The sequence below is a fragment of the Lytechinus variegatus genome, chromosome 1 (genome assembly GCF_018143015.1).
Source record: "Lytechinus variegatus isolate NC3 chromosome 1, Lvar_3.0, whole genome shotgun sequence".
In the NCBI taxonomy this organism is placed as follows: Eukaryota; Metazoa; Echinodermata; class Echinoidea; order Temnopleuroida; family Toxopneustidae; genus Lytechinus; species Lytechinus variegatus.
This window is the reverse complement of record NC_054740.1, coordinates 35725972-35738549: the sequence shown is the minus strand read 5'-3', so window position 1 is coordinate 35738549 and position 12578 is coordinate 35725972. Positions and strand designations below refer to the sequence as shown.

The following is a 12578-nucleotide window of genomic DNA, read 5'->3' as shown; positions in this document are numbered from 1 at the left end:
ACTGGCTTTTAACATATTTAAAAATGAAGAAACTGTCTCTGTTAGAACTCATGTAAGATATGATAAACATGTCAAAGAAAATGAAAATTGTTCAGGAAAGGCATCTGCTTGCCCGAGTTTTACCATTAAATTTTAAAGGACAAGTCCATCCCAACAAAAAGTTGATTTGAAAAAAAAAAAGAAAAAAATCCAACAAGCATCACCCTGAAAATCTAATCAAAATCAGACGTAAAATAAGAAAGTTATGACCTTTATAAAGTATCGCTCAATTTCACAAACCAGTTATATGCACATCCTGGTCAGTATGCAAATGAGCAGACTGATGACGTCACCCGCTCACTATTTCTTTTGTATTTTATTGTATGAAATATGAAAAATTCAAATATTCCCTCATTGTCATGTGAAAAAAATTGTATTCCTCCCTGAACATGTGGAATTACCTTTATTTAAAGGTTTATGGTTAAGTCAAGTTGATCCTTATTGTCATATCTGTAAAAATTGAAATATTGTATAAACAAAAAACAAAAGAAATACTGGTAGTGAGTGAGAGAAATAATGGACTCTCTCATTTGTATATCACTGAGTTGTGGATATAACCGTTTTGTGAAAAATAAGTGAAACTTTAAATGTCATAACTTTCTAATTTTACATCCAAATTTGATGAAATTTTCAGCGTTATGCTCGTTTGATTTTTCTCTATTGATTTAAATCAACAATTTTCTGGGGTCAACTTGACCTTTAAAAGGTGCTGATGGCTGGAAGGTTATATTGTCTGTACACAGATTATGGTCAAGTGCCCGGTCCTGTCATTGGGATCACTACAAAAAAGTAACATTTTCATGATTATGATATCCAAAAGAGACTGTGCACACTAATCATAAAATACTGTATGTCTGGTAAGCAAAATGATCATAACATATTATGCAGTCAAGTGATATGAAATGGATTTGGACATGGTGATTGGTCACACAAACTGGATTCAGGATGCAAAGGCTTTTACAGATCCTGTGAAAATGGATGGCTGCCTCTGTAAGGACAAATTACCAGTAGGCATAAAGACATGTATTTTATTTGAAGTTCATAAAGTTATCACAGTATTATGGGTAAACCCATGAAAGATTGACTGGGTAAGGCTTTATTATCTTGCAAGTATTTTCCAGTTTCCACGAGTGCTACATCTTCAGGGGTACAGTCGGCCAGAAAGCTGGCTGCTTTTTGTCACAGTTCCTGTCAAACTGCATCTGAATAGCAGTCTCCATACCATGAATGGCTGGTGAATCCTTCCCATACAAAATCTGAAGAGAGAAAAAGGAAAAAAAATTACATGATAAATCAAAATCATGCTTGACAAAAAAGTCAGTCAACTGGACCATCGTTTAACCCTAAATAGACTGGGCTATTTCTCAGCCCCCCCTTATGATCTCAGCCATCAATTGCGCGATCGTGACGAAAATTGGCATGCGCGTTACCCATGGCATTATCTACAAAACTATAATATAAAATTTTGCGAAAAATCTCATGGCTCATTAATTATGCTAATTTATGCGTAAAATCATTCGTTTGCTCTAATTAATAAAATAATGCCCCTAAAGTGCTAATTTTTTTTCACATACTCTAGATAAGCATCTGATCATATTCATTTTTGAAAAATTTCAACATCACATTTATTTTCTTATGTATTCTATTGTTTTATAAATTTCTTATGTATTTCTTGTTTTTCGACTTTTTGTTTTTTATTGTTTTTTCAATGAAAATTGTCGGTGACTTTATTTTGACCATTAAAAAGATAAAATTAATTGATTTTAAGCAGTAAAAGGAAAAATGATACATTTATGAATTTTGGCTAAAAACACTACTTGCATTGGATTTGTACACACTTAATTCACGTTTTTTTAGTAATTTTAGGTCTGCATGCACTTACGAAATGTTGCGTAATTTCGGAACCACGTACCCGGGGGTCACAATTTTGGTCTCAAAAGTTGCGCGAGACTTGAAAGCGGTCAAAAAATTTCAAGCGGCGGATATATCACAAAAAATGTCGAGGGGGGGCTGAATCAGCCCCCCAAGTCTTTTTAGGGTTAAAAACTATTCAAATTTCTACATACCACATCAAAATACTAAAAATTAACAGATATAAAAAAAGAAGAATTCCCCCAAAATCGATTTACACAGTTTGAAATTATGTATTTCATGGTAAAGAAACTAATACTTAATAAATCATCTTGAGTTAACAACAATGCACAGAAACCCCCAAAGTTGAACAAATTTGCAAAATAAAAGAAAGGAAACAAAATTTAAGATAATTTGATAATATTCAAGTAGGGCAAATACAGAAAATGAAACTGTAAGTTGAACAATTGAATTGTTTGTCCTATCATTGGAATTAAGAAAAAAGATGTTTTGGGGTATATTTTCAGTACGGTATCCAATCTTTGCTTCGGACACTTAAAATACACCTCCTGATCTATAGAAAGAGAAAATATTAGTCAAATATGTACAAAGGTAATAGGGAATTTGAACATGCATGATCACATATCTACATAGCAATTTAGCATTAGTGATCTCATTATTCAAATGCTTATAAATACCTTTCTTCCTTTTCATTAATTTTTTTTTCTCAATCTTCTGATGATCTGTTTCTTTACAGGAAAATGGTATAAAAGTTGCAGGAACGTGGTTTCATTCTCCTTTAATTTGTTTTAAAGGATCAGGACAACAAAGAGAGGGAGGGAGTCATTAAGATTGTTAAGATGGAGAGCTTTAACCTCACCTTCATCTCCTCTGCTCTTCTCCTACCAGGCTGTTCTACAGGGGCACCCATTATATGTTTCTTCTTGTTCTTCTTGGAACTGGTGAAAGTTATTTCAAATTCATCTTCACAGGGTTCGTCTTCCTTTGTACTTTCCCTTGTCCCATCCACATCTTCAGTCCTTTCTACAGGTTTCTTTTGGTTCAGAGCCAGTTTGAGCTCCTTCAGTTCCTCCCGATGCTTATGGGACTGAAGAAAGAACTGCCGCATCTCCTCGCTCAGTTCTACCTCAAACTCTTCCTCCTCACCTCCCGCACAGACCTGGCCTTCATCGTCGTCATCCTGAGGCGTCTCGCTGAAACCGCTATAATCAACGTCACTCTGATCGGTTACATACTGTTTGTTGACACGGTATTTCATTGCTCCTGGATGAGGTTTGTATGGATGATGGCTATGATGAAAGTTATCATGGTGACGATGATGATGAGTTCTTGATGGATAAGAGTGCCAAGGTGATGGAGTAAACGAGTGATGCAAATGATGTTGATGAGGGAAGGTTCTACTCATCATCGAGTTCTGGTACATCCACCATTGATAATGATGCAAGTACTGCTGGAAGGATGCCATCCATACATTCAGCAAAGAGTCCTGTACAGGCTTCTGATCCTGCATCCAGGTTTTCATTTTCTTGTAGTGATTCCAGTAACGTTCATATTTGGGATCTGAATACCAAGGACCATCACTCAAGTTCTCATCAACAGTCCCATCTATGTCTTCATTTCTTACTGCCTTAGACATTTCTCAAACTGTATGCCTAGGCCCTCGTATAGTAATAATAAAGAGAAGATGCATGGCTTAAGGTTGGTAAGATTATATTTTTACTAAAATAATGAAATATGTTATTTTTGAAATTTCTACCCTTACTTTTAGGCTTATTTTAATACGGAAAAGGATATTTCAGTCGGAGGAAAAATTATTCTACAATTATTCTGTCAGTTGTGAGGAAGGAATTTTATATTTTGTCTATTTCCTTCTGTTAAATAAAAAATAATCATATTTAAACTTAAGATCGATTTCGGCCATAGAAGGTAAAAGCGGGGGGCCTGTCCCCCTAAATTTGAGGTGAGGGGGGGGACAGACCCCCCTCCTAAATTTTCTGTTGATTACTTTTTTTTGCTTGTCAATTTTCTTTCCTGCATCCCCCCCCTAAATTCAGGTAGACCCCCCTAAAATTTAAAACCCAGGATTACCAAATGTGCGCCCCCCCCTTTCAAAAAACCCTGGATCCACTCTTGCTTGCCGGGTAGCCATTCACCTCACCTGGGTTGAGCGCAGCACAATGGGTATATTTCTTGCGGAAGGAAAACACACCATGGCCAGTTGGCAGGAATTTGAACCCACGTCTCCCGGGGGGGGCACTTACATTACTTTTTCACGATAGGGCACGTTACGTACGTGACAAGGGTGTAAAAAACAAAAGGGTATCTATTTCATTAGGAAAATTATGTGTTTTGGGTCGAATTTGCTGGGAGATAAAACAAAATTAAATGTTTTATAAAGGATGTCCTTTTTGCCCCAACACTTCGTGTTTAGAGTCCGATTTGCGCAAGGTGTAGAAGGTGGGGTCGTACTAAACCAAATAAGGTAAAGCAGACGACCAAAGGACCCGTAACAATAAAACATTCCTATTCACGAAGATTTATTCAGCGGCCCTCTAGCGGTCTCCGAAGGAAAACGTGCGATCAATTTGGCTTGATTTTCCCAGTGATTTGGAGGGGCTGAAGTTATAGCTCTGTACTGGTCGCTAACTTCAGTTTACGTCGAAACGAATTGTGGTAAGTTATTCTCAAGGCCTTCATCTACATTTTGATATATAATTTTTCATATTTCGACATTTTCAACCTACCATTTTTACCTGTTTAATTAATGCTTATTTTAGTAATATTTTAACTACGATTTTGTAGTCGGAATTTCACTTTTGGTTCCTGACTTTGCTACATAACCAAATTGTTTTGATCGGGGTTTTTTATAAAGAAGTCACTGTTCAAAATATGTCAGAACCAATTTGACGCAAACTCACCTTATATTTTTATTTTAGAGAAAATGATACCCTAAAAATCAAGAAATTTACGTTTTACCCGGAAGTAACCTTCGCGTTCACTCTACGATGGCGCGAAATAATGCTAAAATTGCGTTCGTCGCGGGTTGGTAGGATTTCGTCTTTGGTCCCATACGTTGAAACTTCTGTAATGATGACAGATGGCTCGCATTATTTATGTGACTGTGGACGGTGGACCTGTTTTTATTTGTAATTATAAACGAAGCTCAATAAGTAGATGTCTTCTAAAATTCATTTAATGATTATCAGGTTTCCGAATTCCATCAAGTTTTTATAGATTGAGATATTTCTTGATTTATGTTTTTCTTAATAATTAGGCCTAGTCGAAGTTGAGTCCCATGATGATTTTTGCCACAGGCTGCGGTTAAGAATGAAATGATGATTATTTTAGACAGTCTACTCTATAGAAAATAAACAATTTAAAGTCAACTAAAAAGTTTGGTACTACCGTACTCAGTAGTATTTATGAACCATTTTGTTCAAATAAAAAAAATGTGGCTGTCGCAGACAGTACAGTACTACGTGTATTAGTCTCTTACATGTAAAATGATTCATACATGTACTTTGAATGATTATTTAGTAATTTAGATTATTTATCTCCTTTTTTTGTCTCTTCTACACACAGATCTGCACACTTGCTGACTCTGGTCCCTGCTCGCTACTTCATTCTGGGAGATGATCCATCATGTACTGGTCGGACTGATTTGGACAAAGCCATTTTTCGTTTGCAAATTTTGAAGTGATAATGATACAACAGAAAATTGATCTTTATCGATATTGGAAACAAGAAAATTCGAGCACAGTTTTGGAGAGGACTAAGAATACTGACTTTGATAGGAATACAGCTTGACAAAAATAAGAATACACAATTTAAAACCAAAGAACAGTTTTAATGTTACTAATGGTGCATTGCAAGAAACTTTCTACTCATTCACACATTCCAAAATCAAGGGTAAGTCCTTTGCTTAAACACAAACATGTAGTTGATTTGCAATTGAACATAAGTTTCTTGCAATGCCCCATAATTATATTTTGTTCTCAAGCAACTCTGTTAATGTTATCCAATGTGCTGAAGGTTAAGTGTTTATGTATGTTCACAATTTTTTCTCAAGTTATAATATATTTGTCCTTTTAAACGGTATTCAAATGTGGTTACGCTTTGTTTTTGTTTTCCACAGTAATTATTGCATGTGTGTGAACAGAAGTGAAATATTTGTTGCGAAGCACTGTGTGAATGTTGTGTGATCATGGAGCTATGGTGTGATGGTATTATGATTACTTCATCATTTTTGTTGTAAGACTGTAAACCTGGTGGATGTGAGGGAGTGGCCTGGATGAAAGGAAAGTGAACATGTGTCCAATTACTGATTTGCACACTTTAAGACAATTTTGTTCGTGGATAAATATTAATGTGCATTCCCTACATTCCATGCAAAGAGTAAAGGTGAGGTCCACCCCAACAAAAAAGTAATTTGAATTTAAAGAAAAATAAAGTATTGCAGAAAATTTAATAAACATTATGATTCAAAATTTAAAAAATTATAATTTTGACATTTAGAAATTTGCCTAATTTCATTAAACAATTATATGCTCATCTTGGTCAAGGTGCAAATTACAGAACTGATTATGTCACACACACTCTAATTTCTTGTGTATTTTTTTGTTTGATACCTGTTCACAGTTCATGACATGTATGTTTTATTTTGATTTTCTTTGACAAATTTTGAGAGATTTTAATTCCTCCATTAACATTTGTAGTTTCCATGAATGTAACCTATTGTGACTCGATGAAGAGTTTTTATAACAAATTTGCTAAAATTGATATAATAAAATGCAACCAAAATTTAGAAAGTAATGTGATGTGAATGACATAATCAACTCTATTTGCATACCATTGTTTTGTGTATATAACTGTTTTGTGTTAAAAAAGGGAAATTTCTCTATTTATTCAAAGAATTTTTTGTTGATGTGCACTTGACCTTTAACTCACTTCCCTTCCCACCTCTGCCCAAATAAGTGTAATCAAGAACCTGAAAATCAAAAGTGATTAAGAAGAAGTAAGATTTATTCATAGCTCCATGATTTAATAATACAGCCCTAAATAGAAATTCACATGAAAGTAAAAAAAAGAGAATAAAGCTGGGTAGGAACGGGGGAGGAATATGATTTGGTCAATTCCAGCCAAATGTTGCATTTTTCCATTTTCAAAAATTTCTTTTCTGAGCAATTTTGTTTATACTGTTTATAAGTATACAGTTTAAGGTTTACAAAAACACACTTATATTTACTATACCCTCATTCATTCATAAAATACACAATGTACACTCTGTTGCATTGTGGTACTAAGATTTCATAGAAAATGTACAACTTTCACCCATCCCTGGCTCCTGGCAAGCAAAGGGTGCTGATGAAAAATTCCACTGTCCATGTGACCTCCAAGCAATAATTTAGCATTAGCTGTATTGTTTTACACGCTGCAGTTAAACTGTGAGACACAAAATACATTTCAAGGTGTGTATGTTTGATGTCCCATAAGTCACAGTTTTGAGCATTAAGTTTCCCTCATATGCTGCCATAGACTCCTGGAGACAAGTATTGGACTTTTTTATCTACCATAGTACATGCTTGCTTCAACAAATCAAGCTGCATCTGTATTGGACTTGAAATAGCTATACTGGGGGGACATACATTTCAGTCCCATAAGTCACATGTCCCATAAGTCACATATACAGTTCGTAAACCATGCCACCTTAAAGCTGTCCATGACAGCAAAGAGAGAGACAAGAATGCTTAAAAGCTGGAGAACAGTATGCTGTCAGAAAAACAGTCTGAATATCATAGGCAGTGCATTGAACAAAAAAAAAGTTTGCATTGTGTGCCCAGTCCAGAAAGAAGGAGAAAACTGAATATGATCGCTAAAATGCAAAGCTGAGTGCAGGTAAATTGGGTTTGTTTCACCCTAGCTTTTATTCATTTTTTTAGGTCCAGATCATTCTCTTGGTTTTCTTGTCCCCTTGGAGTATGCATCCACTGTTTTACATATGATGTGAACTTGGTATATACATGTAGTTCCATGGAAACTATTAAAACCTATGTCAATGTCCCATCAGTCACAAATTTTGTAGTTGAGCGACCCTCTGGATCCTGTCAAAATAAGAGCACCAGTCCTCAGATGCATTTAAGGCTACCATGAGCAGAGCTATTAAAGCCCCTGTAAATGCCAAAAAATTGTTCAGAAGCTTGCAATCAAGTTTTCTCAGAATCATTCCTGCCGCCTGCCAATAGAAAGGAACATGCGCATTTAAAGAGGACCAAAGGGTGGTGTCACAATGTCATGAACATCGAATCGCCTGTTCTAAACCTAGTCGCAGCTGCATGATCGTCTTACACATTTGTATTTGCAAAAATGGTGATGTGTGTTGTCCCTGGTTGTTACCATCATTCTGATAGTCGTAAAAGGGCACTGGTTCATAAAGCTTTTCGTAACTTAAGAGCGACTTTAAGAACGACCGATGATCCTTGTGGTAAATGTCATCATAAATTGGCAATGTTTTAGCATATAAAAAAAGGATCACTAGTCATTCTGAAAAGTTGCTCCTAACTTACAACAGCTTTATGAAATGGCCCCAGGTTATTTTGTTTAGAACCAGGCCGCCATTACACCATGACAACTAACATCACTTTGGTACTCTATAAATGATGATGTCCTTACAGGCATTCAGAATTTCTATGAAAGAGATGACATATCAACCCAAGCAGCTGGCAAAAAAAAAGGTGTGATAGGGTGCATCCCCATGGTATATTTTTTAACCAACATTTTTTGTATTGCCTGAAGTGTATAGTTAATGAATCTTGATGTTCCCTTTGTCAAATCGTGTCCCATGGGGTTCCAAATTGGCAATTTTTGACGGCCATCTTGGATTTTTCATGAAAATCAATTATTTTCATATTTTTGCACAGACAATGGTAAATCTTCCATGTAAATGAATACACTTTTTACTATACAAGTATACATGTACATGCAGTTTAGATAGTAGAAAGCGATTGCAACCGTTTTCTAGACAGTCCAGTTAATGATTTTTTTTAAAAGAATTTATGCCAAAATTTTAATATTTTTTGTCAAAAATTTGCCTGTGCACTGATATCCATCTGTTTTATCATAAACATCAACAGCTAATGAAAAATATGAGCATTTGACACAAAAGAGAGTATATTAACAAGAATATTGATGTACTTCATGGCAGCATTAATGTCTTAATTTTTTACATGTATTACACTGTAAAGGTCATTTTCTTACCATACTGTATGAGACAGATAGAGAAAAGCAACATTTATTTGTCCCATCTGTAACAAATATGTCCTATCATTATGTCCCATCAGTCACAATTGAAAGTGTGTACATTCTTTCTAATTGTTCATTTTTCATCTGTTTGCTAAATATTTATGATTGTAATTGTTTATTGATTATTTTGTACTTATTTGATTACAGTTCTTAAAACTTGATGACAAGTAAGGAAGCTTTTTTTGGTTAATGTTCCCTTTATATAAATGAAGTGCATGAAAAGATGTTTCTGCCCTTTGTTGAATTTATTTCTGACACAATGGCATGAATTATTAAAGGTGTCATCTTATTAGGGAATATTTATTCATGCTGAAATTAAGTTTGACTTCAAAAGGCATCGAGAGGAAATGTAAATTCCATGAAATGAGATAGGGTCCCATCAGTCACATTCACTTGTCCCATAAGTCACACACGATTGCACACAACTACTGAAACAAATGAAATGAATCAAGTCCAATTCAAGTACTGTTAGTGAGCCCTATCACTAGTTAATCTCCAAGCCCAAATCTAAAAACATTGTCATAAAACTGAGATAGATATGGCACTTTGAACAAAAGAGCCCAATTTGTGTGGTCCATCGATGTCCCATAAGTCACAATGACATTTCTGAATATCTAGCACCCTATGCAACCAAGCTGAAAGCATACATTTTTGTATATAGTAAGTTTAAGTATTCTTCTTACAGTTTAATAAAGTAAATCCATGTTTGTGCAGCTACTATTTCAGATATGCACCTCAGTTATGTGGAAAAAAGTATCAAATGTCCCATAAGTCACAATGGAATTGACCATTTGGAAGCTATGGAGAAAGAAAAAGCCAAAATATATCCCCCCCCCGCGAAAAAAAAACACTTCGTCGGGTTCGAACCAGGGTCCCTGCACACGTCAAACAAAGTGCCTACGCAAGTCGCCACAGATCGCTTTCGTACCACTTCCGGGTTTTTTATGCTATATAAAATGTTGTAAGTCTGTGCGCCGCTGTTGACCAATCAGAACGCGTCGGCAATTGTACTGCAATTCCAATCATTTTGCGATGGACATTGCCGTGGTTTTTTGTGGTTCCTGACTTTGCTACATCATGAAATTTCATAATTTTTTTTTAGTCGTAAAGAAGAATGTCTACGCTTTACATTGATTATAATATCAATTTGACGCAAGTGTGATTTTTATGCAAAAATACGCTCCGTTTATTCACACATATTTCTTGAAAAAAATCCTTTTTTCTAAGCTAAATATCGGTCTTCAAAATACGTCAAATGTGCATTTTATTCAATTGATCAGAAATTTCAAAGCCTTATCTATAAAATAAGACCAATTTTGTGAGGAATAAACGATTCTAAGAGCAAAAAACACCGATCGGAAAGTTCGTCTTCACAGCTCATTACGTATGCATAACCACGGACGGCTATGCATACCGCTGAATAAAATAGAGCACTTTCGGACGGGCTGCGGACTGACTGTTATCGCGCGAGCTGCGGTCTGACTGTGTACTTGTTTAGGGGTTCATTTCAGGGAATATTTGCCAAGAGTGTTGTTTTGTTTCCAGTACTTGTTAAGGGTACATAGGGTTTCACACGCCAATACTTATTCGGGGTGCATTTTCAGAATATGAAAATTACGTGCTTAGGGTGCTTTTCGAGACCCCATGGTCGCGCATGGTATCCACTCCTGAATGGAAGTGGACCCCCCCCCCGGCACGTCTCACCTTCTCATTCTGATTGAAATTGAAAGAGTCGAAACCACGATCAAGACCAAAATGTTCCCCACTCTTGTCAATTCATAATTGAGCACTTGTTTTAGTTTTCCAGTCAAATGTCCTGGTATGATTGTCCTCCCATTTCTCGGAAAAAATAACGATCTGAATGAGGCATCACACTGGCACTTCATGTCATGACATGATTGGATTCGGGTCAAATGTAAGCCGATATGATTTGAAACAGATTTTGCCAGGAGATTTTGATTATTGCATAATGATTGATTGACAAGTCTTTATGCTTCATGACATTATCAAACTTCCAATCAAGCCTTGGAACATTTCAACCAGACCTATACCTCAGGCTCCGCTCAAGGGATGCTCGTGTAGGCTCCACTTCACTACCGCTAGTCTAATCACCTACATGTAGCGGTAGTGGAGTGAAGCTAGGCTACATACTAGTAGTACTACAGTACAGACTACAATTACAGTAACCCAGGGAACTCCTGCCCAGGAGCTTACCGTGTAATTGACCATACACATGGGACAAGGGTAGATTATGGTCAAAATATCTAGCAAGATAAATTATGAAAACAGAAATTATGCACTTACGATTATATGGATGATGGTCTAACGAGTGGCAGTTTTTCTGACATCTGCTGGGCACAGACTGGAACCTCCAAAAACGAAAAATTTTCTCCTTCTACACCCGTCTCTATCAGCCATTTTTGTTACGAATTGTAACAAAATGGCCGATCAAAACGAGGGTAGAAAAGGAGTGAACTTTTTGTTTTTTGAGGTTCCAGTCTGTGCCCAGATGTCAGGAAAACTGCCACTCGTTAGACCTTCATCCATATAATCGTGGTAAGTGCATAATTTCTGTTTTCATAATTTATCTTGCGGAAAGACTTCCATATGTCCCCTCCACTAATTTAAAAAATACTTCCCCAAAACCCCCTTCTGTCTCTTTTTTTTCTTCTTACTTCCGGTGGGAACTTGGATTCGAACCTCTCGCTGCAGAACGAAGCATCTCCAGTCTGTCGCCTTACTCACTGAGCTAGCAGGAATTGTTGGAAGCAATGGGTTTCATAACAATTCAAGAGTATTGGGTATTTATTTTTCTGACTAAATAAACCGATGCCATTGGGAATTACACACTCTCGAATTTTTGATGGAATAAAGCCATATTTTGGTATGTATCCGACTTTTCCTTCTTAAATCTCTTAGATATATGTTAGATAATTCTTGATAAACCTTCTCCATATTTTTTTTTCAATTTTAGTGGAGGGGACATATGGAAGTCTTGCCTATCTTGCTAGATATTTTGACCACAATCTACCCTTGTCCCGTGAGTATGGGTCAATACATGAGCTCCTGGGCGCCGAACCTTAACCGCTACGCGGGCCGGCGCTCCCTGGGTTACAATTACAGTAGGTAGTACCGTAATACGGTACAAGTCGATCGTCGATCAATGTTCACTAAAATTTATCTAGAATCTATTCTAGGCCTATTTTTGATTTGAACGAATATCCGTACCGGTACTTAGAGCGCGACCTGGTGGTACTTGGCTTCCTCTCTGCGTCTGATCTAAGTTTAGAAAATCTATTTCCCTTCTGTTCAGCAGCAGTACACAAACATCGACTCGAGGCTCAAAGCTGGAGGACAAGCTAAAAAAG

General features: G+C 36.3%; 1 protein-coding gene across 1 annotated transcript; it reads right to left on the bottom strand.

The window, feature by feature from the left end:
- Positions 1–967: 967 nt before the first annotated feature.
- On the bottom strand, positions 968–12568 carry LOC121412814 (gem-associated protein 8-like). The gene is made up of 3 exons (XM_041605579.1): positions 12439–12568; positions 2771–3570; positions 968–1295 (listed from the first exon to the last, which is right to left on the bottom strand). The coding sequence occupies exons 2-3, from the start codon at positions 3545–3547 to the stop codon at positions 1173–1175; spliced, it is 900 nt and encodes a 299-aa protein (XP_041461513.1). The 5' UTR covers positions 3548–3570; positions 12439–12568; the 3' UTR covers positions 968–1172.
- Positions 12569–12578: the final 10 nt, after the last annotated feature.